The sequence below is a fragment of the Cherax quadricarinatus genome, chromosome 2 (assembly GCF_038502225.1).
Source record: "Cherax quadricarinatus isolate ZL_2023a chromosome 2, ASM3850222v1, whole genome shotgun sequence".
Taxonomy (NCBI): Eukaryota; Metazoa; Arthropoda; class Malacostraca; order Decapoda; family Parastacidae; genus Cherax; species Cherax quadricarinatus.
The window spans coordinates 52,870,737-52,897,533 of NC_091293.1; the positions used below are offsets into that span (position 1 = coordinate 52,870,737).

Consider the following 26,797-nt stretch of genomic DNA (forward strand, 5'->3'; position numbering starts at 1 on the left):
TTATCCTTGAGGACATTCTTTTGCCTGAACGCTCTGGGAGTTTCAGAGTGATACACTAATAAAGGCTTCACTTTGCAATCACCAGTAGCATTGGCACACATGAGAAGAGTAAGCCTGTCTTTCATAGGCTTATGTCCTGGGAGTGCCTTTTCCTCCTGAGTAATGTAGGTCCTGCTTGGCATTTTCTTCCAGAACAGGCCTGTTTCATCACAATTAAACACTTGTTCAGGTTTCAGTCCTTCACTTTCTATGTACTCCTTGAATTCCTGCACATATTTTTCAGCCGCTTTGTGGTCCGAACTGGCAGCCTCACCATGCCTTATCACACTATGGATGCCACTACGCTTCTTAAATCTCTCAAACCAACCTTTGCTGGCCTTAAATTCACTCACATCATCACTAGTTGCAGGCAGTTTTTTAATTAAATCGTCATGCAACTTCCTAGCCTTTTCACATATGATCGCTTGAGAGACGCTATCTCCTGCTATCTGTTTTTCATTTATCCACACCAATAAGAGTCTCTCAACATCTTCCATCACTTGCGATCTTTGTTTCGAAAACACAGTTAAACCTTTGGCAAGAACAGCTTCCTTGATTGTCTTTCTGGTGCCCACAATAGTAGCGATGGTTGATTGGGGTTTCTTGTACAGCTTGACTAGGTCGGCTATACGCACTCCACTTTCATACTTATCAATGATCTCTTTCTTCATTTCTTTTGTAATTCTCACCCTCATTGGTGTAGGGTTGGCACTAGAAGCTTTCTTGGGGCCCATGGTCACTTATTTTCCCGAAACAGCACCGAAAACACTGTAATAATATGAAATATTCCGAGTGTATGCTTGGATGTTACCGCGGAGGCTGGCTGGTAAACAATGGGACGGGCAGCACATGTGAGGCTGGCTGAGGGCGCACATTGGACGCGTCTCGGACGAAAATCGTTGAGCGGGTTTTTAATCGGTATGCGCGGCAAAAATTTTGCGATTAAAGTAAGCGGTATGCGAAATAATCGCTATGTGATGCCATCGTTATGCGGGGGTCCACTGTATATAAAATATGAAATAGCTTTAAATACTTGAAATTTTGGGAAGTTTCCAGATATAATGGAGAAACGCAGAGCTCACAGAGAATACAAATAAACCAGGTGGGGCGTGGTGACTGTATTAGAAAGTCAGGTGGGGGAGGTGTATAGAGAGTTTAAGTCATAATTTGAAATGTCCATATTAGCAGAATGCCGCAAGGTGAAATACCATAAAGTGGGGCCCTATTGTATTACACTAATAGTACCATTTATAGTCATGGTCCCTTGCCAAGTCATGATGTCAAGTGCTTCTCCACGTAGGCCGCCGACCAGAGCACCCGGCCTCACTTCCTGCTAGGCTGACCTGACACACAGATGGTAGACTGGGTTTCTCTCCAAGTACAGTGGACCCCAGTTTACGATCAGCTCCCAATGCGGCCAATTATGTAAGTGTATTTATGTAAGTGCATTTGTACGTGGATGTTTGGGGGTCTGAAATGGACTAATCTAATTCACAATATTCCTTATGGGAACAAATTCGTTCAGTAATGGCATCTGAACATGCTTCTGGAATGAAATAATATCGTAAACCAGGGGTCCACTGTATTATCAATAATAATGCCTCCGTACACTAGTCTACAGTTTTCTTCCTCACCACCATTTCTCATCCAAGAACCATCACGATAAAATTACTGATTTCTTTGCACTTTATAAGGCAGTTTTGATAGATGAACAGGCAGTTTCCTGTGATCAACAGACAGAACGGAAGGCATACAGCTAGCCCTCCACTTTCGTGAGTTCCACTTTTGTGAGCTTCAAACATTCGCGAATGCCCAGCCGAATGCCTATGCGGGGAAAAAAGTACAGGAAAATGCTTCCCGCTGCGTCCCTACTACCCTCCCTCTTGCCCACTCAACCGGCAGCCTGCCAGTCCACTACTCACTCAGTCATTGTCCAGTTCTGTTTGCGTCAGTTGTGTTTAGCACCAGTGCAGAACCAGGACATCCTACCATTACCCATCCTGACTTCCTAGCAAGTAAAGGATGGTTTGATAAATTTAAGAGACGGTTCTCCCTGCACAACCTGAAGATGAGCGGAGAATTAGGTTCGGCAGATCATGTTTTGGCAGCTGCATTCCCTGGCGCTTTGAAAAAAATCCTTGATGAGAAGGGATACAGGCTTGAGCAGGTGTGGAATATAGATGAAACGGCCCTGTATTGGAAGAAGATGCCTGCCAGGATTGTTCGTGGTTCAATAGGTTAAGGAAGCAGTATTGTTAGGCTAAGTAAATGCTATTATTATATTTCCCTAAAATATATTTGTGCATCAAAACATTCGCAAACACTACAGTACAGTATTATTATATTCTCTTACATCATATTTGCACACCAAACATTCGTGAATGTGAAAGGCCTCCTGTACTAGTGAAACAACTAAGAATTTGGCTAAAATATAATTGGCTTAAAACAGGACTCAGAATAAGGAAAGTTGCTGATTTGTAAATTGCACCTGCGTAATTTCATAAGTTTTACATCAAATTTCATATTTTCAGTGTCATTACCTTCAGAAAAAGATTCACTACCATTTTAAAGAATTTTTATATAAATGTGGACACTGAACACTTTTAGTTTTGGAAGTCTGGACAGTAAAAGGGTTAATAAGGCTCATGGGAGGATGGTGTTTGATGCAACATACAGTCAATTTTTTCCAGAGAATGTAGGCATGGCACTCCACCTAGGAAAAATGGAGAAGGCTAGTATCTTCAGAAAAAAAGAAAGAATTTTATCCTATCTCAGCCATCTATAATAATGGTTTGACCTTCAAATATCAGCAAAGTGCTTTCTTTCTTTCTTTGTTGGGTTTATCAGGGCCACTGACAGCATAAGCCGTATTGAGCCCAGTTTCTCGATGGTACGAGGAAAAGTTGTTGCCCAAGGCTGGGCGATGAGAGTAAAGGAACAAAAGTTCCTTTGTAAATAGAGATAGAAACTTGAAATTTCCAATTAGATCTGGTGGACCCTTTTACCAAACCTCAGCAAAGAGGGACGCCTACACTCCCACCTGAGTTCAGTAACCGGCTTCCCACCAAAGACCAATAAAGAATTTTCCACAGAGCGGGAAGAAAAAAGGAGCTGGCTAAAAGTAAGCCGATGAACAGGTGCCCCTCCTGTAGAGTGCCTGGCGGGCAAAATAGATGAGGACAAGCGTCCCAGAGAGAACGGTGGAAATTTGTCACTGATACACAGGCGAGAGAGAGACGTCCACACCCAATGAAGGCTGGCGCAGAAGTCCATCAGCAAAGTGCTTTTATTTTTATCTTTTAAATCATAGGAAATCTTCCCAGCAGCAGGGTGGTCAATTTAAATTAGTGGAATTAACCAGCACTAAACACACACTCTTGTTCAGGCTTTCCTTCATCATCACACACAACAGGCATTCTCTATCTCCAAGACAATGAAATTAAGTGGTGCACCTTTATTGGAACTATGTCCAAGTCACTCACCCAAAATATATTCTGTTTTATTTTACTACTGTTACCTAACTATAATTCGTTTCAGGTCACAGCCTAAAAAGAATTTCTCACTGTACAATCTCATATCTTCACTTCATTCCTTTCACTGAATGGACTAATGCTTCATTGAGACCAAAGGTTCATGCCATCTCCATCACACACACTCTCCACTTTTAAGGTTATCTAAAATTTTATTTTATTTTTTTCAAAACATTTTCTTTTTCATGCTTTTACTTCTTCATGGCATTTTCAGCCATCACTCACATTTCTCTTGGGTGCCATGAATACTAGAGATGAGATGGGCTAGTGAAAAGATAAAAAGCACTGACTCACTAGCACAAGACAGCTCTGTGTACACATGGGATGCATACACACAGAGCTGATGAGTTTATATTAACCTTTTGACTGTTTTGGTTGTATATATACGTCTTACGAGGTATCGTGTTTGATGTATATATACTCATAAATTCTAGCGGCTTCAAATCAAGCAGGAGAAAGCTGGTAGGCCCACATGTGAGAGAATGGGTCTGTGTGGTCAGTGTGCACCATATAAAAAAATCCTGGATCACGCAGTGCATAATGAGAAAAAAAAACTCCGTTTTTTTTTAATTAAAATGCCGACTTTGTGGTCTATTTCCGTATAGTATTTATGGTTGTATTCTCGTTTTTTTGGTCTCATTTGATAGAATGGAAAACATATTATAGAAATAGAGGTGATTTTAATTTATTTTGCTATAAAAAGAACCTGGAAATGGAGCTCAAAGTAGGGGAAATATTTGATTTTTGCCGATGTTCAAAAGTAAACAAATAATGTCATTGTCCAATAAATGTCCAACTAGCCATTCTAATACACAGTCATGAATGGGTTGATGTTATTTATACAATTATTACAGTATTGCAGTAGTCTGCATAACAGTAAATCTTTTATTTTTTGTTTGAATAAAAATTCAAAATAGACAGCAAGAGTAACATCAGAGGGGCCTCGAGATGTGACTGATGAACAAAGAAAATGTTATTTTAGAGCCAGGAATGTCTGCATTGTTCATTCTGGACCTTATTTTGAAATTATCATATTTTTTAATTTTCGTGAAATTGGCCAAATTGCAAATTTCTGACCACGTTATTGGGTAGTTGAAATCGGTAAATGGGCAGTTTCTTGTGATCAATCGATAGAAAAAATGGAGTTCTAAAGAAACAGTTATGAGTTTGGTCGACTGGAACAATGAAATTAGCCAAAAATAGGGCTCAAAGTGGGCGAAATCGCCGATTTGTAAATACAGTGGACCCCCGGTTAACGATTTTAATCCGTGCAAGAGGGCTCATCGTTATGCGAAATAATCGTTATGCGAATGAATTTTCCCCATAAGAAATAATGGAAATAAAATTAATCCGTGCAAGACGCCCAAAAGTATGAAAAAAATTTTTTTTTACCACATGAAATGTTAATTTTAATACACACAAACTGAAAAAGGCATGCACAATTAAATGACACTTACTTTTATTGAAGATCTGGTGATGATTGATGGGATGGGAGGAGGGGAGAGAGTGTGTTAGTGTTTAGAAGGGGAATCCCCTTCCATTAGGACTTGAGGTAGTAAGTCCTTTTCTGGGGTTACTTCCCTTCTTCTTTTAATGCCACTAGGGCCAGCTTCAGAGTCACTGGACTTCTTTCGCACAAGATATCTGTCCATAGTGGCCTGTACCTCTCGTTCCTTTATGACTTGCCTAAAGTGTTTCACAACATTGTCAGTGTAATAATCACCAGCACGGCTTGCAATAGCTGTGTGAGGGTGATTTTCATCCATGAAGGTTTGCACTTCAAGCCACTTAGCACAGATTTCCTTTATCTTTGTAGTAGGCAACTTCTTCAATTTCTCTCTCCCCTCCTCTGAACCAGTTTCCTCAGGTCTGGCCTCTTGCTCTTGAAGTTGATCTATTAGCTCATCAGTGGTTAGTTCTTCATTGTCCTCCTCCACCAACTCTTCCACATCCTCCCCACTAACCTCCAACCCCAAGGACTTTCCCAATGCCACAATGGATTCCTCAACTGGCACAGGATTCTCAGGGTTAGCCTCAAACCCTTCAAAATCCCTTTTGTCTACACATTCTGGCCACAGTTTCTTCCAAGCAGAGTTCAAGGTCCTCTTTGTCACTTCCTCCCAAGCCTTACCTATAAGGTTTACACAATTGAGGATATTAAAGTGATCTCTCCAAAACTCTCTTAGAGTCAGTTGAGTTTCTGAGGTCATTACAAAGCACCTTTCAAACAGAGCTTTTGTGTACAGTTTCTTGAAGTTGGAAATAACCTGCTGGTCCATGGGCTGCAGGAGAGGAGTGGTATTAGGAGGCAAAAACTTCACCTTAATGAAGCTCATGTCCCCATAAAGTCGCTCTGCCACGTCTGTAGGATGACCAGGGGCATTGTCTAACACCAGGAGGCACTTAAGTTCTAATTTCTTTTCAGTTAGGTAATTTTTCACATTGGGGGCAAATGCATGGTGTAACCAGTTATAGAAAAATTCCCTAGTGACCCATGCCTTACTGTTTGCCCTCCACAGCACACACAAATTATCCTTGAGGACATTCTTTTGCCTGAACGCTCTGGGAGTTTCAGAGTGATACACTAATAAAGGCTTCACTTTGCAATCACCAGTAGCATTGGCACACATCAACAAAGTAAGCCTGTCTTTCATAGGCTTATGTCCTGGGAGTGCCTTTTCCTCCTGAGTAATGTAGGTCCTGCTTGGCATTTTCTTCCAGAACAGGCCTGTTTCATCACAATTAAACACTTGTTCAGGTTTCAGTCCTTCAGTTTCTATGTACTCCTTGAATTCCTGCACATATTTTTCAGCCGCTTTGTGGTCCGAACTGGCAGCCTCACCATGCCTTATCACACTATGGATGCCACTACGCTTCTTAAATCTCTCAAACCAACCTTTGCTGGCCTTAAATTCACTCACATCATCACTAGTTGCAGGCATTTTTTTAATTAAATCCTCATGCAACTTCCTAGCCTTTTCACATATGATCGCTTGAGAGACGCTATCTCCTGCTATCTGTTTTTCATTTATCCACACCAATAAGAGTCTCTCAACATCTTCCATCACTTGCGATCTTTGTTTCGAAAACACAGTTGAACCTTTGGCAAGAACAGCTTCCTTGATTGTCTTTCTGGTGCCCACAATAGTAGCGATGGTTGATTGGGGTTTCTTGTACAGCTTGACTAGGTCGGCTATACGCACTCCACTTTCATACTTATCAATTATCTCTTTCTTCATCTCTATAGTAATTCTTACCCTTTGAGGTGTAGGGTTGGCACTAGAAGCTTTCTTGGGGCCCATGGTCACTTATTTTCCAGAAACAGCACCGAAAATACTGTAATAATATGAAATATTCCGAGTGTATGCTTGGATGTTACCGCGGAGGCTGGCTGGTAAACAATGGGACGGGGCGGCACATGTGAGGCTGGCTGAGGGCACATTGGACGCGTCTCGGACGAAAATCGGTAAGCGGGTTTTTAATCGGTATGCGCGGCAAAAATTTTGCGATAAAAGTAATCGTTATGCGGAAAAATCGCTATGTGATGCCATCGTTATGCGGGGGTCCACTGTATTGCCGAGGTCGCTAACTTTGCGAGAGCATAATTCCGTCAGTTTTCCATCAAATTTTGTTTTTTTTTTGGTGTCATTACAATCGGGAAAAGGTTCTCTATCATTTCATAAGAAAAAATAATTTTTTTTTTAAATTTTGTGACACCAGGAGACACCTCAGGATTGGAGGTTGCGACAGTCAAGGAGTTAAGGGTGAGATTTGGCCTCCCAGTAAAGACAATGGCCATGCTCAAAGGTTTGCTGTGAGGCAGAGAGGAAAGATTCTGCAGTGTACCATATTTTCCCCTTAACTGTTCAGAATTTTATACAAATTTTATGGCATCCTATATCAATTTATGCAGCAATTTCTCAATTGTCTTATTACATAAATATGCTTTGAAAGGTGTTTAATACAGTCAGCCCTGGGTATCTGCGGATTCAACCAACCACAGATCAAAAATTTTTGAAAAAAAAAAAATCCATAAAGTTCCAAAAAGTAAATTTTTAATGTGCTGTGTACCTCAACCTAAGCCTAGATAAGTGTTTTGTTAACCCTTTCAGGGTCGGTAGGACCTCTCCTAAACTTGTTCTCAGGGTTGGAAATTTTTTGAAAAAAAAAAAAAAAAAAAAAAAAAAAAAAAAAAAAAAAAAAAAAAAAAAAAAAAAAAAAAATTCTTATGAAACGATAATCTTTTCCCGATCATAATGACACCAAAAGTATGAAATTTGATGGAAAGCTTACGGAATTATGCTCTCGCGAAGTTAGCGGTCTCGACGATGTTTACGCATCGGCGATTTCGCCCACTTTGAGCACTATTTTCGGCCAATTCCCATGTACCAGTCGATAAAAATCATACATATTTCACTAGAACTCCATTTTTTCTATCGAATGAGTACAAGAAACTACCCATTTACCGATTTCAACTATCCAAAAAAGTGGTCAGAAACTGGCAATTTTGCCAATTTCACACAAATTTCAAAACCTGGAGTTTACCTGGAGAGAGTTCCGGGGGTCAACGCCCCCGCGGCCCGGTCTGTGACCAGGCTTCCTGGTGGAACAGAGCATGATCAACCAGGCTGTTACTGCTGGCTGCATGCAAACCAACGTACAAGCCACAGCCCGGCTGGTCAGGAACCGACTTTAGGTGCTTGTCCAGTGCCAGCTTGAAGACTGCCAGGGGTCTGTTGGTAATCCCCCTTATGTATGCTGGGAGGCAGTTGAACAGTCTCGGGCCCCTGACACTTATTGTATGGTCTCTTAACGTGCTAGTGACACCCCTGCTTTTCATTGGGGGGATGTTGCATCGTCTGCCAAGTCTTTTGCTTTCGTAGTGAGTGATTTTCGTGTGCAAGTTCGGTACTAGTCCCTCTAGGATTTTACAGGTGTATATAATCATGTATCTCTCCCACCTGCGTTCCAGGGAATACAGGTTCAGGAACCTCAAGCGCTCCCAGTAATTGAGGTGTTTTATCTCCGTTATGTGCGCCGTGAAGGTTCTCTGTACATTTTCTAGGTCAGCAATTTCACCTGCCTTGAAAGGTGCTGTTAGTGTGCAGCAATATTCCAGCCTAGATAGAACAAGTGACCTGAAGAGTGTCGTCATGGGCTTGGCATCCCTAGTTTTGAAGGTTCTCATTATCCATCCTGTCATTTTTCTAGCAGATGTGATTGATACAATGTTATGGTCCTTGAAGGTGAGATCCTCCGACATGATCACTCCCAGGTCTTTGACGTTGGTGTTTCGCTCTATTTTGTATCCAGAATTTGTTTTGTACTGTGATGAAGATTTAATTTCCTCGAGTTTACCATATCTGAGTAATTGAAATTTCTCATCGTTGAACTTCATATTGTTTTCTGCAGCCCACTGAAAGATTTGGTTGATGTCCGCCTGGAGCCTTGCAGTGTCAATGCCAATGCCAATTTCCAAATAGGGTCCAGAATAAACAAGACAGACATTCCTGGAACTAAAATAACATTTCCTCTGCTCATTAGTCACATCCCCAGGCCTCTGTTATATTTCTTTTGCTTTCCACTTTGAATTTTTATTCACACAAAAAATAGATGGTTTACTGTTATGCATTAGTGTAGAAATGGTGTAGAAATGGTATAAATAATATCAGCACACTTGTGAAAGAATATTAGACCACCAGTTGACGTGTATTGGACGCATGGCATGATTTGCTTACTTTTGAACTTTGGCAAAAATCAAACATTTCTGCTACTTTGAGCTCAATTTCAAGGTACTTTTCATTGTGAAACCAATCAAAATCATTGCAATTTCCATAATATGTCTTCATTTCTATAAAATGAGACCAGAAAATTAGAATACAACCATAAACAGCATATGAAAATAAACTGCAAAGTTGCTGTTTTAAACCAAAAACAGGGTCGGAGTTTTTTTTTTTTTCTCATTATGCACTGTGTGCTGCAGGAATTTTTTATACTGTGCACACTGACCACATAGACCCATTCTTTCATATGTAGGCCTACCAGCTTTCTCTTGCTAGATTTGAAGGCGCTAGAATTTATGAGTACTAGTACAGCACCAACCCTGGTGTGCAAGCCGTACTAGTATGGCACCAACCCTGAAAGGGTTAATAAACAGTAATCTAAGCTCCTGTTTATGACCCAATAATGAATCATGTAACCTATTTTGCATAATGAATAAATAAGAGAAATAGTCGCAAAAGTTCATTGGTGCTTAGCACCAGTAGGCTAAGGTAAACAAAACACAAATAACCCGCACATAAAAGAGAGAAGCTTACGACGGTGTGACTTTGTCAATGGTCCAAGTCGGACCGAAACGTCGCCGTAAGCTTCTCTCTTTTATGTGCGGGTTATTTGTGTATTGTTCCAGTCACGGTATTGTGCCTTTTTGTTATTTAACCCTTTGACTGTTTCAGGGCCCTGTCTGAAACTGTCATTCTATGTCGCCAAATATTCGAAAAAAAAAAAAATTATTTTTTCTTATGAAAATGTTAGGAATATTTTTACTAGTGTTTTAAGCCTAAAAAAAAATTTTTGCCATCAGTACTTACCGAGATATAGAGCCGCAAAGTTTGCAGAAATCGACGTGCGTATGGCAACAGCGGCGACTGCCGCCCGCCCGGTATTCTTTTATTTACTCTAATTCAAAGGTTTCTTGCATTTTTCAATATTTTTCTTTTCCAGGTAACTTATGTGGCCTGTGAGACCAATGTAAGGTGCATTGTTCAAATATACACTCATTATTTACAACACAATAACAGAACAAACTTTATCACTATTAGTTTGTGTATACACTTTGTTTACACAAACAAACAATACAAAACAATGTTTATTACTATTGTTCCATAATATATATACATATGTACAGTCACTAACCACGTTCCTAGAACTGCTGCAGCTTGTGGAACTCTTTGAAACATGGGTATATGCAGAGGGGCACTTCACACTCCTCACACATAAAACGAGTGTCTCTGCGTGTTTGTGGGCGTTTTGTGGTATGCATACATACATAACACCTCTTCTGAGCATTTTTCTTGGCAGTAGTAGGAGGCAGTTGTATGGGGTAGTGATCACCAGGCCTCAAACGAGATGACGTCTGTGGGCGCTGGTCTATTGCAGGAGTTGCTCCTTTGTACTTTGCAATTATTTGTCTGATTACTGACAGGCAAAATTCACCATATTTTGGTGTTTTGTTGGTCTTCAACTTGTATATGTTATAAGCATTTAGCATAGAGATATCAACAAGATGGAAAAAAAGTTTGATATACCACTTATAACTCTTGCGTACACAGTCTGCAAACCCAATCTGCATGTCACATTTGTCCACTAAGCGCATATTGAGGTTGTAGTCCATGACAGCTGCAGGCTTTAGAATGGGTTCATTGGTCTCTCTGTTGTCCCTGCCACTGGGTACCATTTCGTTTGTGTGAACTGATGTCAACAATGTGACATCACGTTTGTCATGCCACCGAAATGCCATGATGTCATTGGCAGCAAAGGCTTGCACCTCACCTCTGCGAGTGCCAGCGTTGAACCTTGGCATATGTTTGCGATTACCACGCACTGTGCCACACACGTCTGTCAAGTTCACTCGCAAGAAATCACTGAGTAAGGGGCTTGTGTACCAGTTATCAGTAAATAACATATGCCCCTTACCAAGATATGGTTCCATCATTGTTCGAACCACATCACCAGAGATACCCAATAACTTCATGGTATCTCTCAAAGTATTACTGCCAGTGTACACAATAATATCTAAAACAAGACCACTTCTGCAATCACACAGTACAAATAGCTTTATACCAAAGCGTTTCCTCTTGCTTGGTATATATTGCTTGAATGAGAGTCTTCCTTTGAATAAAATCAAGGACTCATCAATAACAAGCTTCCTGAAGGGATAAAAATACATGCAGCACTTTTGTTTCAGGTACATAAACACATTTCTTATCTTATATAACCTGTCGCTTCTGTCAGGCCTGGTTTTGTCTGAAAAGTGTAACATATGCAACAGTATCAGGAAACGATTGACACCTATAATGTCACTAAAACCTGGAGTTGAAATCAGGCGATCTGTTGTCCAGTATGTGGTGACAGTGTGCTTATACACATGTGGCATAAGCATTATTGTGGCAAAAAACAGGTACATCTCTGCCACAGTTGTCTCCTTCCACTTGTGTAGCCGTGATTTTGGTGAGAGAATTGTATTTGCCATGGTGTATTCACAGTATGTGTTGGTTTCCCTGACAATGATGTCCATCAGGGGTTCATCGAAGAATAACTCAAAGCAGTCCAGTTCACTGGCATTGTTCCCAAGTGGACAAGATGGCTTTATTCCACTTTGTGTTTCATCAAAGTCATGGGGACTGGGAACAAACTCGTCACCGTCCTGCCAATCCCAGATGCGGTCTGCTGGTGGGGTCTGGATATTGTACCGTGGTTGTGGCTGTGGTTGTGGCTGTGCAGGTTGTGGTGGTGCAGGTTGTGGCAGTGTGGGGTAGGGTGAGGCTGGTTGTTCTGCTGAGTCAGCCGCGTGGCTAGTAGCGTGGCCCGGTGATGGTGCCACATGGGCCGTGCCACCCTCACTATCACCACCACTGCCTCCTCCCTCACTGTCACCATTCATACCCATCGTTACAATATCATCATCTTCACTATCAGGTCGTGGTGTTGGGCCACGGGATGTGCTCCCAGAGTTTCTCCTTCCCCTTGGAACAACATATGAAACACTACCAGACCGCATGCTACGTCGTACATACTGGCGCTTCACTGGGGAATATTCACTCTCACTGTCACTAGAACTGCTTTCAATGACCTTGAAATCACTATCACTATCACTATCACTGCTATCATCAGGGTGTTGTACACGACCAAATAGTTTCCTCTTTCGTCCTGGTACAGGCGAAGGTGAATGTGAACAAGCCGGCACAGCACCAGAGGTCGAAGGTTGTGGGTCATCTGGGTTTTCGTCACTATTTACGTTATCCTGGGCACTTTTTTCGGTAACACTCACTTGAAAACCCTTGAATTCACTGTCACTGACATTTTCATCGCTGTTAGAGCTATCACTTGGGAACAAAAGACCTCCAATCCGCCGAGGAGTGAGGAACTTCTTACCGAGAGGCATGGTGAAAATGGACTGACAACATGGCGTTCCCACAATGCACCGCTAGGTCCGAGATTTTTTTCACAGGGTGCACACCGACCACTGAGACCCATTCTCTCCCGTGTAGGCCTACCAGGCCTTTGGCGCGCGATTTGAAGCCGCTAGAATTTGTGCGTATAAATACGTCAGAAACATTGGCTCGTAAGACGTATTTATACGTCGGAAACAGTCAAAGGGTTAAGGTAAACAAAGTGATGGAGTGGGATGGACTATGGGTAGTATCAGTAGGCTAATTCGCCTATTTACCATCAAACCACCTGGTAATAATATTTTTACTCACCTCAAACAATTTTGATATTAAGGGAACATTTTCAATTATGTAAAGCAAAGCAAAATTGTGCCATGTTAAAAGGGGTTCAAATAAGGATACATACAGGTATAGAGTAGTATACACAAAAGCCCCCATTTACATACTGTGCATTTGTTTCGGTTATGCTGCAGTACAAATGTACTCTTAATAAAAAGTAAAATCAATAAACTTAAAAACATAAACATTAAGTATTTTTTAAACACATGAAAAAACATAAAAAAATCATTATGTAGTCCTAGACACAGACACATCCACTTGCACGCAGCAAGGCAGTGACTCGGTGAGTAGAAAGAGAACACGGCCAGTCAGGTCCAAATCATGTACTGAATGCAACTCACATGAATGAGTTGCATTCAGTATGTAAATGTAGCACATTTTAACTCATTTTAGGCAAGAGTCTTGCAAAGACTGAGAAAGCATTAAGTGTCTGAGTGTCATCATTATTCTGTAACAATACAAAACAACTATTTACATAGCATTTACACTGTATTAGGTATTATAAGGAATCTAGAAATGCTTTAAAGTATACTGGAGGATTTGCAAATACAGCCTCTCCTCACTTAACGACGGAGTTCCATTCCTAAGACCACATCAGTAAACGAATTCGTCACTAAGTGAGTAACATAGTAAAATGGTAGTGGGTTTGTGTCAACCATCTTAGATATTGTTTTAATGTCACCTTTGTACCATTTATAACATTTCTACTATATTTTTAAATGTTTATGCATTAGTGTACTGTATATTATATATAAAATAGAATAATTCAGCTCTAATACACATTATTTAGTATGCATACTGGTCAGAGAGCCCATCGTAAGTCCGAGTCATCGGTAAACGAGTACGTCGCTAAGTAAGGAGAGGCTGTACTATGCCCTTTTATTAAGGGTTTGCCGCAGCCGCAGCAAGCAGCAACAAGGCTGCTCCTATATCTTGCCGTCCCCTGGGCCTATCCAAACTCCAGTGATGGCCAAATTTGCAAGTACTGCTGCAACAACATGCAAGGAACCTATAGTGACATAAAAACTGACGATGACGACAACGAAATGGACTAAATATGACAAAAGAGGGACCAGCATTCAAGTACCAGACCTGCTGCCAGACGTGAACCAGACATGAGACGTTTTCCACTACAATGAAATAACTGACCTCCATATCAACTGCACCAGTGTTTAACGGGAAGACAACATGGCAGAAAACCTGATCAACTAAATCTCCAAGGAAATGACAGGTCTGTAGGACTTTTTTCTTCAGTGCCAAACGAGGGAAAGAATTGAGCATTTAAACATGGCTGACCGGCATCCAAACAGCCGCTACTGCCAGACGTACAACTAGCGAAGTGAAATTCTCATCTTTACTGACGTTCATCTGTTGACAGTAGCATCATATCTGTACCACCATCACATCACCTGTACCAGTGCTAACGAGAGGGAAACACAGGAGACATCGTCAAATCAACAGTACAAAACCCCAAGGTTATAGGTCGGATATCCCTCAGTGCCAGTCGTGAGAAAGAAGTGAATAGTTAAACAGTCAAGGTTAATGTTTTAGTAGCTGACCTATATTCAGCTGACCAGTGTACAGTGAGAGAATCATAGCAGAAAACGCCAAATATATCTATAAACTCAAGGAAAGTCAGGTTGTAGGTGGCGTTACTCCCCTCAGTGTTTTAAAAATGGCTGAGTCAGCAGAATAGGTCAGGCAGTCAACAACACCACACAACCCCCGATAAATGGAATTGAGGGGGATTTGGAAGGATAAAACCATGGATTAAACCTTTCTGATCTACCAGAATGGAAAGGAGTTAGAAGTTAATTGGGGAAGCCAGATTGTGAAGTGAGATGGGAAGGGGAGTGTGTAATAAGGGGTTAACTGTAAGGGTTTTGTGAAGTTAAGGGAAAAGTGAGCAGTGAAGAGGGTTTTGAAGAGGAAATTTTACTAGTAATTCAGTGGTGATTGCTAAAGCAGATACTAAGTGTACTAGGGACTGGAAAAGAGAAATAAATATTATTGTATATGAGTAAAAGAGCAAAGAGTGAAAATGGCAGGCATTAGGGGGGTACAGGCTGCCATAATTAGGTGAATGGAGTAACAGCGCCCTGGACAGTAAAAGTCCAACAGTTGCCATCCTACCAGAAAAGTAAATGTCACTATCGCTGCAAGGTATGGCAACACCGCATACCCAAACAAAAACAGTGGCACACAGCTCTTATTGTAGCGCTCTTAAGTGGTGATATCCAAATTAATCCAGGACCTCAAACTATTGTGCAGAGGCAAAACAGACAGATAAATGACAGCGATAATGACGGTCTAGTAGCTAGGAATGATAACCTTAACTCCATATGTAATGCATACATAGGTCAATGTGAGACAATACAGCCATTATTATCTCAAACACTACCAAACAGGTGCATACACTGTACTAAAGTACGCATGAAAAACAGAAAAGGCACCTTATGTAAAATGTGTAAGGGGTGGGTGCATGATGGATGTATGTACAATTATAGCAACGGTGCCAGAATTCATTTTGTGTGTAACAAATGCACTTTGGCACAGTTACCCTTTAGCAGTGATGACATTGATTTACCTAATTTTAATACAAATGACCCATTGCCATATATTGATGATTATGATTGTTTTATGAAAACAGGCCTTCACTTTATTCATGTCAATGCAAGATCACTTCTTCCTAAATTGGCAGAGATTAGGATTCTAGCTAACAAAATTAGGGCGGCAGTTATAACCATCTCTGAATCTTGGTTGGATGATACGGTGACTGACGACGAGGTCAAAATAGATGGTTACAATATAAAACGCTTAGATAGGAACAGAAAGGGTGGTGGAGTATGTGCCTACATTAGAAATGACTTACCTTACAACCCAAGACCTGATTTAAATAACAATAAACTGGAGATTCTATGGTTTGAAGTGCTGCTTCCTAAGACCAAACCCATCTTAGTAGGAACTAGTTACCGCCCTCCTACCCAGGACCACTTCTTAGAAGACTTTTCCAGAGTCTTGTCCGGAGTTGAAAACAATTGCGAGACAATAATACTGGGCGACTTCAATATCTGTTTTCAGCAGCAAAATAACGGGCTATGCAAAAGGTATAAGCAAATTCTAGGAATAAATAGTTACACTCAACTAATTAATACTCCAACCCGGATCACACAGTTCTCAGCCACCCTAATTGACCACATACTTTGTAACCGCTCTGAGAACATTAGTCAGTCAGGCATCATTACCACAGGTCTTAGTGATCATTTCATCATTTACTGCACCAGGAAAATCACTAGGGATAGGATAGGCCTACACAGGACAATAAAAATGAGGTCAACTAGAAACTACAGTAAAGAAACACTGGTAAATAGGCTACACAATTGTGACTGGACAGAGATAACAAGTTGCACGGACATAAACGATGCCTGGGAAAAATTCAAAACAATGTTCACTACCATCCTTGATAATATTGCACCAGTTAAACAGGTTAGGATTAAACGAAAAACTGAACCCTGGATGAATACTGAGATATTAGATAATATGAAATTCAGAGACCAGATGCTAAAAAGATTTAAAGCAAACAGACAGGATATTGCAGCACTAAATGAATTCCAAAGGGTGAGGAACAGAGTACAGAGACTTATAAAAGGAGCAAAGGCAAAGCACTACTGCTCAAAAATTGAAGAGTATAAGCATAACCCCAGAAAGCTCTGGCAACAACTAAAACATTTGGGGTATAGCCATAAGCCAGTAGATAGGTCTAACATAGTACTCACTATCGATAATGAGGTATGCCACGAAACATCTAAGGTGGCAAATTGCTTTAATTCCTACTACACATCTGTTGCATCAACACTAGTAAATAAACTACCAGCTGCATTAAATACCTTTAACACAGACTCTGATAAGTTTCAAACATACTATTCCAATAAAGGGGTAACCCCAAACAGTTGTCAACTAGTAAGTGTATCTCATGACTTTATTCACAAAGAACTAAGCAGGTTAAACCCAACTAAGAGCACAGGCCCTGATAACATCCCGTCTAAGTTCCTAAAAGATGGTGCTTCTGAACTGTCAATCCCTATTGCTCACATAATAAATCTATCAATCACCACTAATACCGTACCGGAGGGGTTCAAGGAGGCCAGAGTTACTCCTATCTTCAAGAAAAATAGTAGGTCTGATGTAAGCAACTATAGGCCTGTTAGTATACTCAGTATAATATCTAAAATTCTAGAGAGGGCAGTGTATTCTCAAGTAGTTAAGTACCTTAATGACAACAACATTCTCCATAGCTATCAATCGGGCTTTGGAAGATCCTACTCAACCGACACCTCCCTTATTAATCTGATGGATTACCTGAGAACTGAAATGTCAAAGGGGAACCTCATAGGTATGGTAACCTTAGACCTGCAAAAGGCCTTCGATACTGTCAACTACAATATACAGTGGACCCCCGGTTAACGATATTTTTTCACTCCAGAAGTATGTTCAGGTGCCAGTACTGACCAAATTTGTTCCCATAAGGAATATTGTGAAGTAGATTAGTCCATTTCAGACCCCCAAACATACACGTACAAACGCACTTACATAAATACACTTACATAATTGGTCGCATTCGGAGGTGATCGTTATGCGGGGGTCCACTGTATTATGTAATAAACTTCAAGCTATCGGTATAGGTTCTGTAGACTGGTTTAAGTCCTACCTTAACAACAGGAGACAAATAGTCAAAATCAACAAAACAGAATCAGAACCCCTGCCGATAACATGTAGAGTTCCCCAAGGTAGTATTCTGGGTCCCTTATTATTCTTATGTTATGTCAATGATATGCCTATCAGTGTCAAGTGCAAACTCCTACTGTATGCAGATGACAGTGCTCTGTTAGTGTCAGGTAAAGACCCACAAGATATTGCTAATGTTTTAACACTGGAACTGGAGTCCTGCAGCAAATGGTTAGTTTACCTGGAGTTTACCTGGAGAGAGTTTCGGGGGTCAATGCCCCCGCGGCCCGGTCTGTGACCAGGCCTCCTGGTGGATCAGCGCCTGATCAACCAGGCTGTTGCTGCTGGCTGCACGCAAACCAACGTACGAGCCACAGCCCGGCTGATCAGGAACTGACTTTAGGTGCTTGTCCAGTGCCAGCTTGAAGACTGCCAGGGGTCTGTTGGTAATCCCCCTTATGTGTGCTGGGAGGCAGTTGAACAGTCTCGGGCCCCTGACACTTATTGTATGGTCTCTTAACGTGCTAGTGACACCCCTGCTTTTCATTGGGGGGATGGTGCATCGTCTGCCAAGTCTTTTGCTTTCGTAGTGAGTGATTTTCGTGTGCAAGTTCGGTACTAGTCCCTCTAGGATTTTCCAGGTGTATATAATCATGTATCTCTCCCTCCTGCGTTTCAGGGAATACAGGTTTAGAAACCTCAAGCGCTCCCAGTAATTGAGGTGTTTTATCTCCGTTATGCGCGCCGTGAAAGTTCTCTGTACATTTCACCTGCCTTGAAAGGTGCTGTTAGAGTGCAGCAATATTCCAGCCTAGATAGAACAAGTGACCTGAAGAGTGTCATCATGGGCTTGGCCTCCCTAGTTTTGAAGGTTCTCATTATCCATCCTGTCATTTTTCTAGCAGATGCGATTGATACAATGTTATGGTCCTTGAAGGTGAGATCCTCCGACATAATCACTCCCAGGTCTTTGACGTTGGTGTTTCGCTCTATTTTGTGGCCAGAATTTGTTTTGTACTCTGATGAAGATTTAATTTCCTCATGTTTACCATATCTGAGTAATTGAAATTTCTCATCGTTGAACTTCATATTGTTTTCTGCAGCCCACTGAAAGATTTGGTTGATGTCCGCCTGGTGCCTTGCAGTGTCTGCAATGGAAGACACTGTCATGCAGATTCGGGTGTCATCCGCAAAGGAAGACACGGTGCTGTGGCTGACATCCTTGTCTATGTCGGATATGAGGATGAGGAACAAAATGGGAGCTAGTACTGTGCCTTGTGGAACAGAGCTTTTCACCGTAGCTGCCTCGGACTTTACTCTGTTGACGACTACTCTCTGTGTTCTGTTAGTGAGGAAATTATAGATCCATCGACCGACTTTTCCTGTTATTCCTTTAGCGCGCATTTTGTGCGCTATTACGCCATGGTCACACTTGTCGAAGGCTTTTGCAAAGTCTGTATATATTACATCTGCATTCTTTTTGTCTTCTAGTGCATTTAGGACCTTGTCGTAGTGATCCAGTAGTTGAGACAGACAGGAGCGACCTGTTCTAAACCCATGTTGCCCTGGGTTGTGTAACTGATGGGTTTCTAGATGGGTGGTGATCTTGCTTCTTAGGACCCTTTCAAAGATTTTTATGATATGGGATGTTAGTGCTATTGGTCTGTAGTTCTTTGCTGTTGCTTTACTGCCCCCTTTGTGGAGTGGGGCTATGTCTGTTGTTTTTAGTAACTGAGGGACGACCCCCGTGTCCATGCTCCCTCTCCATAGGAGTAGACAACAAACTATCATTACACCTAGGGAAAACTGAAGCCATTCTCTTTGGCACGAAACATAAACTGAGAAGGGTAAATAATTTTAATGTTCAATGTAATGGGGAGCCCATCACTTTGGTTTCATCAGTAAAATATTTGGGAATCCCCTTTGACCCATGCATGTCAGGAGAATTGATAGGGAACAGTGTAGTAAAGAAAGCGAATGCCAGACTGAAGTTCCTGTATAGACAAGCACAGTGTCTACCTACTGAGGCTCGCAGGACCCTATGTCTAGCCCTTATACAATGCCATATGGATTACGCTTGCTCTTCTTGGTACTCTGCCTTGACAAAAAAACTGAAAGATAGACTGCAAATCACCCAGAACAAAATCGTAAGATTCATCCTGGGGCTGGGACCAAGAGAACATGTAGGCCAGGATGAATTACAGCAGTTGGATATGCTGAATGTTGAAGACAGAGTAAAACAACTGAAGCTAAATCATGTTTATAAAATTGCTCACAAACAATGTCCAGAATATCTTGCTGTCAATTTTGTCAAGGTTGGGAACCAAAGCAATCATAGTACTAGGGAGAGAGAGCACAACTTTGTAGTACCCACAGTCAGTGGCCAGGCTTCAAACACCTTTTATTGTACAGCAATAAAGGAATGGAACAGACTGCCTGCACATGTCAAAGCCAGTCATAGCATGAACCAGTTCAAGAAGAGTGCCAAAAGGTGTCTGATGGATGTAGCTACAGAAAGGGAGGGTAATGATTTTCTATTTTTTAGCTAACATACGTGTAAATTTTACCATATTCCTAGTAATGACCCTCGTTTTGTAGATAGTCTTAATGACCTTGGTGTAGTAGATAGTCTTTTTAGTATGATAATAAGATGTTATCTTCATTGTAGAATAATAAGAACATATTATAACCTTTATATTATAATAATAAGGTAAAAGGACCCCAATGGAAATAAGTCACTCTGTCTGACTTTTTTGGGTTATCCTAGGTTCTCTACACATATGCTGCTATGTATGATAATTCTATGTAACTGTATTTGTGTATACCTGAATAAACTTACTTACTTAGCATCTGCAGATTTTGGTATCTGTGGGGATTCCTGGATCTAATGTCTCATGAATACCAAGCGACGACTGTATGTGGATTTACTGGATATAAAAGTAAAAAAAATTATTTATTGCAAAAGTTAAATAAATAATACTGTTCATAAAATCAAGTCCAGTTTCATTAATACTAGTGACATTAAATAAGAAAATCTACGTACATCCCTCACTTTATGCACTAGATGCATTCCACGCTCAAGTTAGCTGAGGTAATTTCAATTATATTTTGCAAACTGCACTGATCACACAAGAAAAAATTTACTGTATATTACACAGAGAATTACTAGTAGAAATGGGGCACTGAATAAAAGTGAATTTCCACAAAACCCACATTAAGTGATGGATTATTATATGAACTAAACTATACTGTACAACCTACCTTCTTGAAGTTTCTCCTTCAACTGGTTTAATAACTGAGCAGAGGTTATTCCATGAGGTTTCAGCACAGGCAACACCCCGTTTAAAGCTTTTCTCACTCTTCGTGGATCCATTATACCTGTTGCAACAATGAAATATTGTACTCAACTCTACCAAATTAAATTTAATATGTACCCTTTGTTAATTAATCTGTAGATTAAGCAATATCATACAACCACATATGGCTTACTCACAATAGATTGATTTTATGGAGTTGCAAGAAGTTTCATATCACAAAACTGTATACATGTACAGTGGAACCTCAAAAATCGAACGTAATAAATATCGAACTTTTCGAAAGTAAGACCATTTTTTTCGGACAAACTGTGTCCCAATTATCGAACGCGCCCCTAATTTCAGACCGCCAGGTATGGGACCTGTCCGCTGGCCCGCTCTGTCCGCGTCCCCGTGCAGGCGCCGTGAACAGTCTAGCTTTGTTTATGCTTGAGTGAACACTAACCTGCACTCTCATTCACACATTTTACGATTATTTCTTTGTGTTTAGTGCTTGTGGGACTGTGAAATAAGCTGCCATGGGCCCAAAGAAACTTGCTAGTGGTACCCCTGTGGTAAAGAAAGTAAGAAACACCATAGATGTGAAGAAGGAAATAATACAGAAGTATGAGAGTGGTGTGAGACTTGTTGAGCTTGCCAGGATGTATGGGAAAAACAAGTTGACCATCGGTTCTATCCTGGCAAAGAAAGAACAAATCAAGTAAGCTAATGTTGCGAGAGGTGTTAATATGCTAACCAAAAAAAGACCACAAATAGATGAAGAGGTTGAGAAGTTGTTGCTGGTGTGGATCAAGGATAAAGAGATTGCAGGTGACAGTGTTTCAGAGACGATTATTTGCGAAAAGGTAAGGAAGTTGCATGCCGATCTGGTACAGAAAACTTCTGCAACCAGTGCTGATAGTGAATTTAAGGCCAGCAGAGGCTGGTTTGACATGTTTAAGAAGCGTAGTGGCATACACAATGTTGTAAGACATGGTGAGGCAGCCAGTTCAGACAAACGGGCGGCTGAGAAGTTTGTACAGGAGTTTAAGGGGTACATAGACAGTGAAGAATTGAAACCTGAACAAGTGTTTAATTGTGATGAAACAGGCTTGTTTTGGAAGAAAATGCCAAAAAAGACTTTCATCACAAAGGAGGAAAAGGTACTGCCAGGACACAAGCCTATGAAAGACAGGCTTACTCTTTTGTTCTGTGCTAATGCTAGTGGTGATTTTAAAGTGAAGCCTTTACTTGTGTATCATTCAGAAAATCCCAGAGTGTTTAAGAAAAACAATGTCTTTAAGAACAAGTTATGTGTCTTGAGGAAAGCAAATCATAAGGCATGGGTCACAAGGCAAATTTTCAAAGAGTGGGTCTGTGAAGTGTTTGGCCCCAGTGTGAAAAAATACCTCCAGGAAAAGAAATTGCCACTCAAGTGCCTCCTGTTAATGGACAATGCTCCTGCTCATCCTCCAAACTTATTAGACCTCTTGTCTAAGGAATTCAGTTTTATAAAAGTGAAGTTCTTGCCTCCTAACACCACTCCTCTCCTCCAGCCCATGGACCAGCAGGTCATTTCTAACTTCAAAAAACTCTACACAAAAGAAGTGTTTGAAAAGTGCTTTGAAGTGACCACAGACACTAAGTTGACCCTAAGGGAGTTCTGGAGGAATCACTTCATCTACAACTCCATAAGCCTTATAGGTAAGGCTTGGAAGGGAGTGACTTCCAGGACTTTGAACTCTGCTTGGAGACAATTGTGGCCAGATTGTGTCCAAAAGAGGGATTTTGAAGGGTTTGAGGTTGACCCTGACTCAGCTGACCCTCTGTCTGTTGTGGACTCTATTGTGGCATTGGGGAACACCCTGGGGATGGAGGTGAGTGGTGAGGATGTGGAAGAGTTGGTGGAGGACCACAGGGAAGAGCTAACCACTGAAGAGCTGCAAGAGCTTCATCTGGAGCAGTATCAGACCACAGCTGAGGAACTTGCTTCAGAAGAGGAGGAAGAGGGAGTGGATGAGGTGCCTTCTTCAAAGATTAAGGAGATTTGTGCCAAGTGGAATGATGTTCAAATGTTTGTGCAGAAGTACCACCCTGAGCAAGCTGAAACAAACCATCTTTGCAACAAGTTCAGTGACAGAACCACGTCCCATTTTAGGGAAATGTTAAAGAGGCACCAGAAACAGAGGACTGTGGACAGTTATTTTGTGAGACAGGGGTCCAGTGACTCTCAAGCTGGTCCTAGTGGCATTAAAAGACAGAGAAGGGAAGTAACCCCAGAGAGGGCTTTACCTGAAGTCCTCATGGAGGGGGATTCTCCTTCCAAACACTAACCCCAACTTCCTCTCTCCTCATCCCTATCTTCCAGATGCCATCACCAATCTTCAATAAAGGTAAGTAAAAATTTTATTTTATTTGTATTACTATACATAATTAAAAACTATAGTATTTGTTGTATGTAAAACTGTATTTAATCTCTATAAAATGTATTTTTTGTGTGAATATTATTGGGTTTCTGGAACATTAATTGTATTTCCATTATTTCTTATGGGAAATATTGCTTCAAATTTCAGACTTTTCGAATTTAGAACTAGCTCCTGGAACGGATTAAGTTCGATTTTTGAGGTTCCACTGTATAATAAAATATAAAAAATTATGAAAAAATTAATAATCCAATAGGATCATGTGATAAGAGCAAGAGTTAGATAGGAGTGAGCAGAGGCAAACAGTTTTTATAATCTTATGTGCTTTAGGAGTGTGAGCAAGGTAACATTTATGATGGGATTCAGGGAAACCCAGTTAGCCAGGCATGAGTGCTGGAGGTGGGAAGTACAGTGCCTGCATGTTATATAGATAGCAGTAAAGTTGTGGCTAATTAGTATAATTTGGTAGTTTTTTTTTATATAGTTTTGTGAAAGATGAGCTGTTAAGGTATGCCTGGCTTGACTTACCATAAGACATGATCATTCCTATGTTTAGTCTTAGATACTACATATATATAGCTATATAGAGCACTATGGATCAACCCCTGCAGCCACAATTAGGTGAGTACACTAAATATGCTTATCTGTCATGTATGTAAAAACACTAAATATGTATATGATATTAAATTATTTTGTTATATAAAATATCTGTATAAACATAAGGTATGTTAATTGGTGCTTATTGCAAGACAACAAGCAAATAATAATAAATTAGTTTATTTTAACAGTAAAGCTCTTGTGTTTTCTGTCTGTCAAGTGTGGGATTTACATCCTCTACCCCATCCAATCCCATCCCCTCCCACTCCCTCTCCCTCTCCCTCTCCCTCTCCCTATCCCTTTCCCTCTCCCTCTCTCTCTCTCTCTCTCAGATCAACATGGCTGAAAGCAGTTGCTTGTGTTTTGCTGGGCAAGATTTGTGATGCCCAGTATTGATGTGTTTTGGGGTTGCTCCTATAGGTGCTGCAATGTGAAGATACTGAAAATGCAGTTAAGAAAGCCTGGAAATAAATAATGGTGTTATTAAGAGTAGCCATGCGGTATGAAGCTGGCATTGAGAGCACTTGAACTAGAGTTCATCATGACCACACTGGTGGGAAATTCATCTTTAAAAGCTTGCATTTGTGGTCACAGTGGGATCCATAATGACCTCCCTATAGAGTATAAATATACCTAGTTGGATGAATCTTATTGTAGCCAGTTGGCCCAGTGGCTTACGCTCTGGCCTGGAGTTTTGCGACTCACCTGCCATGAGCTCGATCCCTACTCGTACCGTGGTTTGTTTACAATCATGTCATTACAATTTGGCGAATCATGACGATGGCTTTCTATACAGTAGAATATCACTGATGTCGGCTAGGCCTGTATACATTGTACATGTACTTGTGGAAACAATTATTATTATTAAAAATTAAAACAACTAAGTAAGTAGCTCAATTGTGTGAAAATTACTTACAGTAAAAGGAGATGCAATAGGAATAAAGTGAACAGAGTTATTTACATGAACATTAAATAAAGAGGGGTCAGCTTACAATAATAAGTACATACATGAATGTTAACTATACAAGAAATTACTCTCCTCCCTTTCTGAAGCTTCATTCATTAGGCACCTTTTAGCACTTCCTGAACTGGCTCATGGTAGTACAGGCTTTGAGAGCTAACAGGTACCTGAGCGATGAAAGAAAAGGGAACAGGAGTCCTATTGCATATAGAGCTAAGTTTATTTAGTTGCAGGTACTTATAAGTACAGTTATACTAATTGGTGATTACAATTATCATACATAGTAACATATGTGTGTAAATTACCTAGGATAACCACAAAAAAATCACGGTGACTAATTTCCACGAGGATCTTTGGACCCCAATGGAAATAAGCCCTTGGAGTTCTTGGACCCCAATGGACCCCCTTTCCAACCCCCGGCAGAGCCGAAACATCCACACCCTCACCTGCGTTTAGCAACCAGCTAAGGGTGGAACAGACTGCCTGCACATGTCAAAGCCTATCACTGCATGAGCCAGTTTAAGAAGAGAGCCAAAAGGTACTTAACGAATATAGCTACAGAAAGGGAAGAGCCACTGGAAATACATGTAAGTCACTTTGACTTTTTCTGGGTTATCCTAGGTTCTCTACACATATGCTGCTATGTATGTTAATCTATGTAACTGTATTTGTGTATACCTGAATAAACTTACACTTCCTGAAACATGCCCAGCCGACAAAATAAGATAAGGACAAAAGAAAAAGAATGGAAGAAATGTCAGTGATGCTCCTACAAGAGCGAAACGTTCACACACGACGAAGGCAAGAGCAGGAGTTGATTATTATTATTATAATCATGGGGAGCGCTAAACCCATAGGATTATACAGCGCATGTGGGGGGAAATGGAAGATATTCAGACTTGATTCAGGGAATCGAAGCAGATCCAAATCCCTAGATCAAGAGCCCCTCACCAGCATCAAGGAACCTCCCTTGAGGGGTGCAGGAGTTGAAAAACCTTGTCCTAAGCACATTACCATCTGACTCATGAAATTTTAATGACACGATTTACTTACTGCTAACAAACTCGTGGCGAGCGAGTCATAAAACTCCAGGCCAGCGCGTCAGCCACTGGGCCAGCTGGTTACAATAAGATCCATCCAACTAGGTATATTTATACACCATACAGATTAGCACAATTTCCATTGTGACAACCAACGCAAGTGCAAGTTCCTACCATCTTTTTGTTGGGTTTTATAGGGCTACCGTCAGCTTACTCTGATTCCTTGTTGTTATAGGTATTTTAGGGCCATTGATAACTTACGCCGTATCGAGCCATGACTTCCGGTGTCCGGGGAAGAAACCTTGTCCACTGTGGAATGAAGATAAATAAGGAATATGACTTGGGGGATATGTACTGTGTCCCAAATGAGCCCCGAGGCCCACAAGAAGGCTCAAGTATGGGCCAGAATAAAATGACAAACGCAGCTACCTCCCCAGTCCCACCCTAAGGTCGACAGAGAACTCGATGATTAAAATGAAAATGTTTATTTCCTTGCAAAGCTTACAATGTGTGGCTTACATATTATAAAATATAAATTACAAAGAAAGCCACTAGCAGACTCGGAGAGGACAAAAGTATAAGAACACAGGAAACAATCAGAAACGGGAGAAATTACTAGAATTTGAGAGAAGAGGTGATTATACCCTGTTCTCTCGGTTAGAAATACGCTGCCACCACTT

The 26,797-nt window shown here is 40.9% G+C and overlaps 1 protein-coding gene across 1 annotated transcript in view; it reads right to left on the reverse strand.

The window, feature by feature from the left end:
* LOC128695434 (pseudouridylate synthase TRUB1) overlaps positions 1–26,325 on the reverse strand; it is a 72,555-nt gene extending 46,230 nt beyond the window's left edge. Inside the window, exons 1-2 of the mRNA XM_070088271.1 lie at positions 26,131–26,325; positions 21,065–21,181 (exon numbers count right to left, since the gene is read on the reverse strand). Of these exons, the coding sequence (XP_069944372.1) occupies positions 21,065–21,176 (112 nt within the window). The 5' untranslated portion in view covers positions 21,177–21,181; positions 26,131–26,325. The remainder of the gene's footprint in view (positions 1–21,064; positions 21,182–26,130) is intronic.
* Between the last annotated feature and the right edge of the window lie 472 nt (positions 26,326–26,797).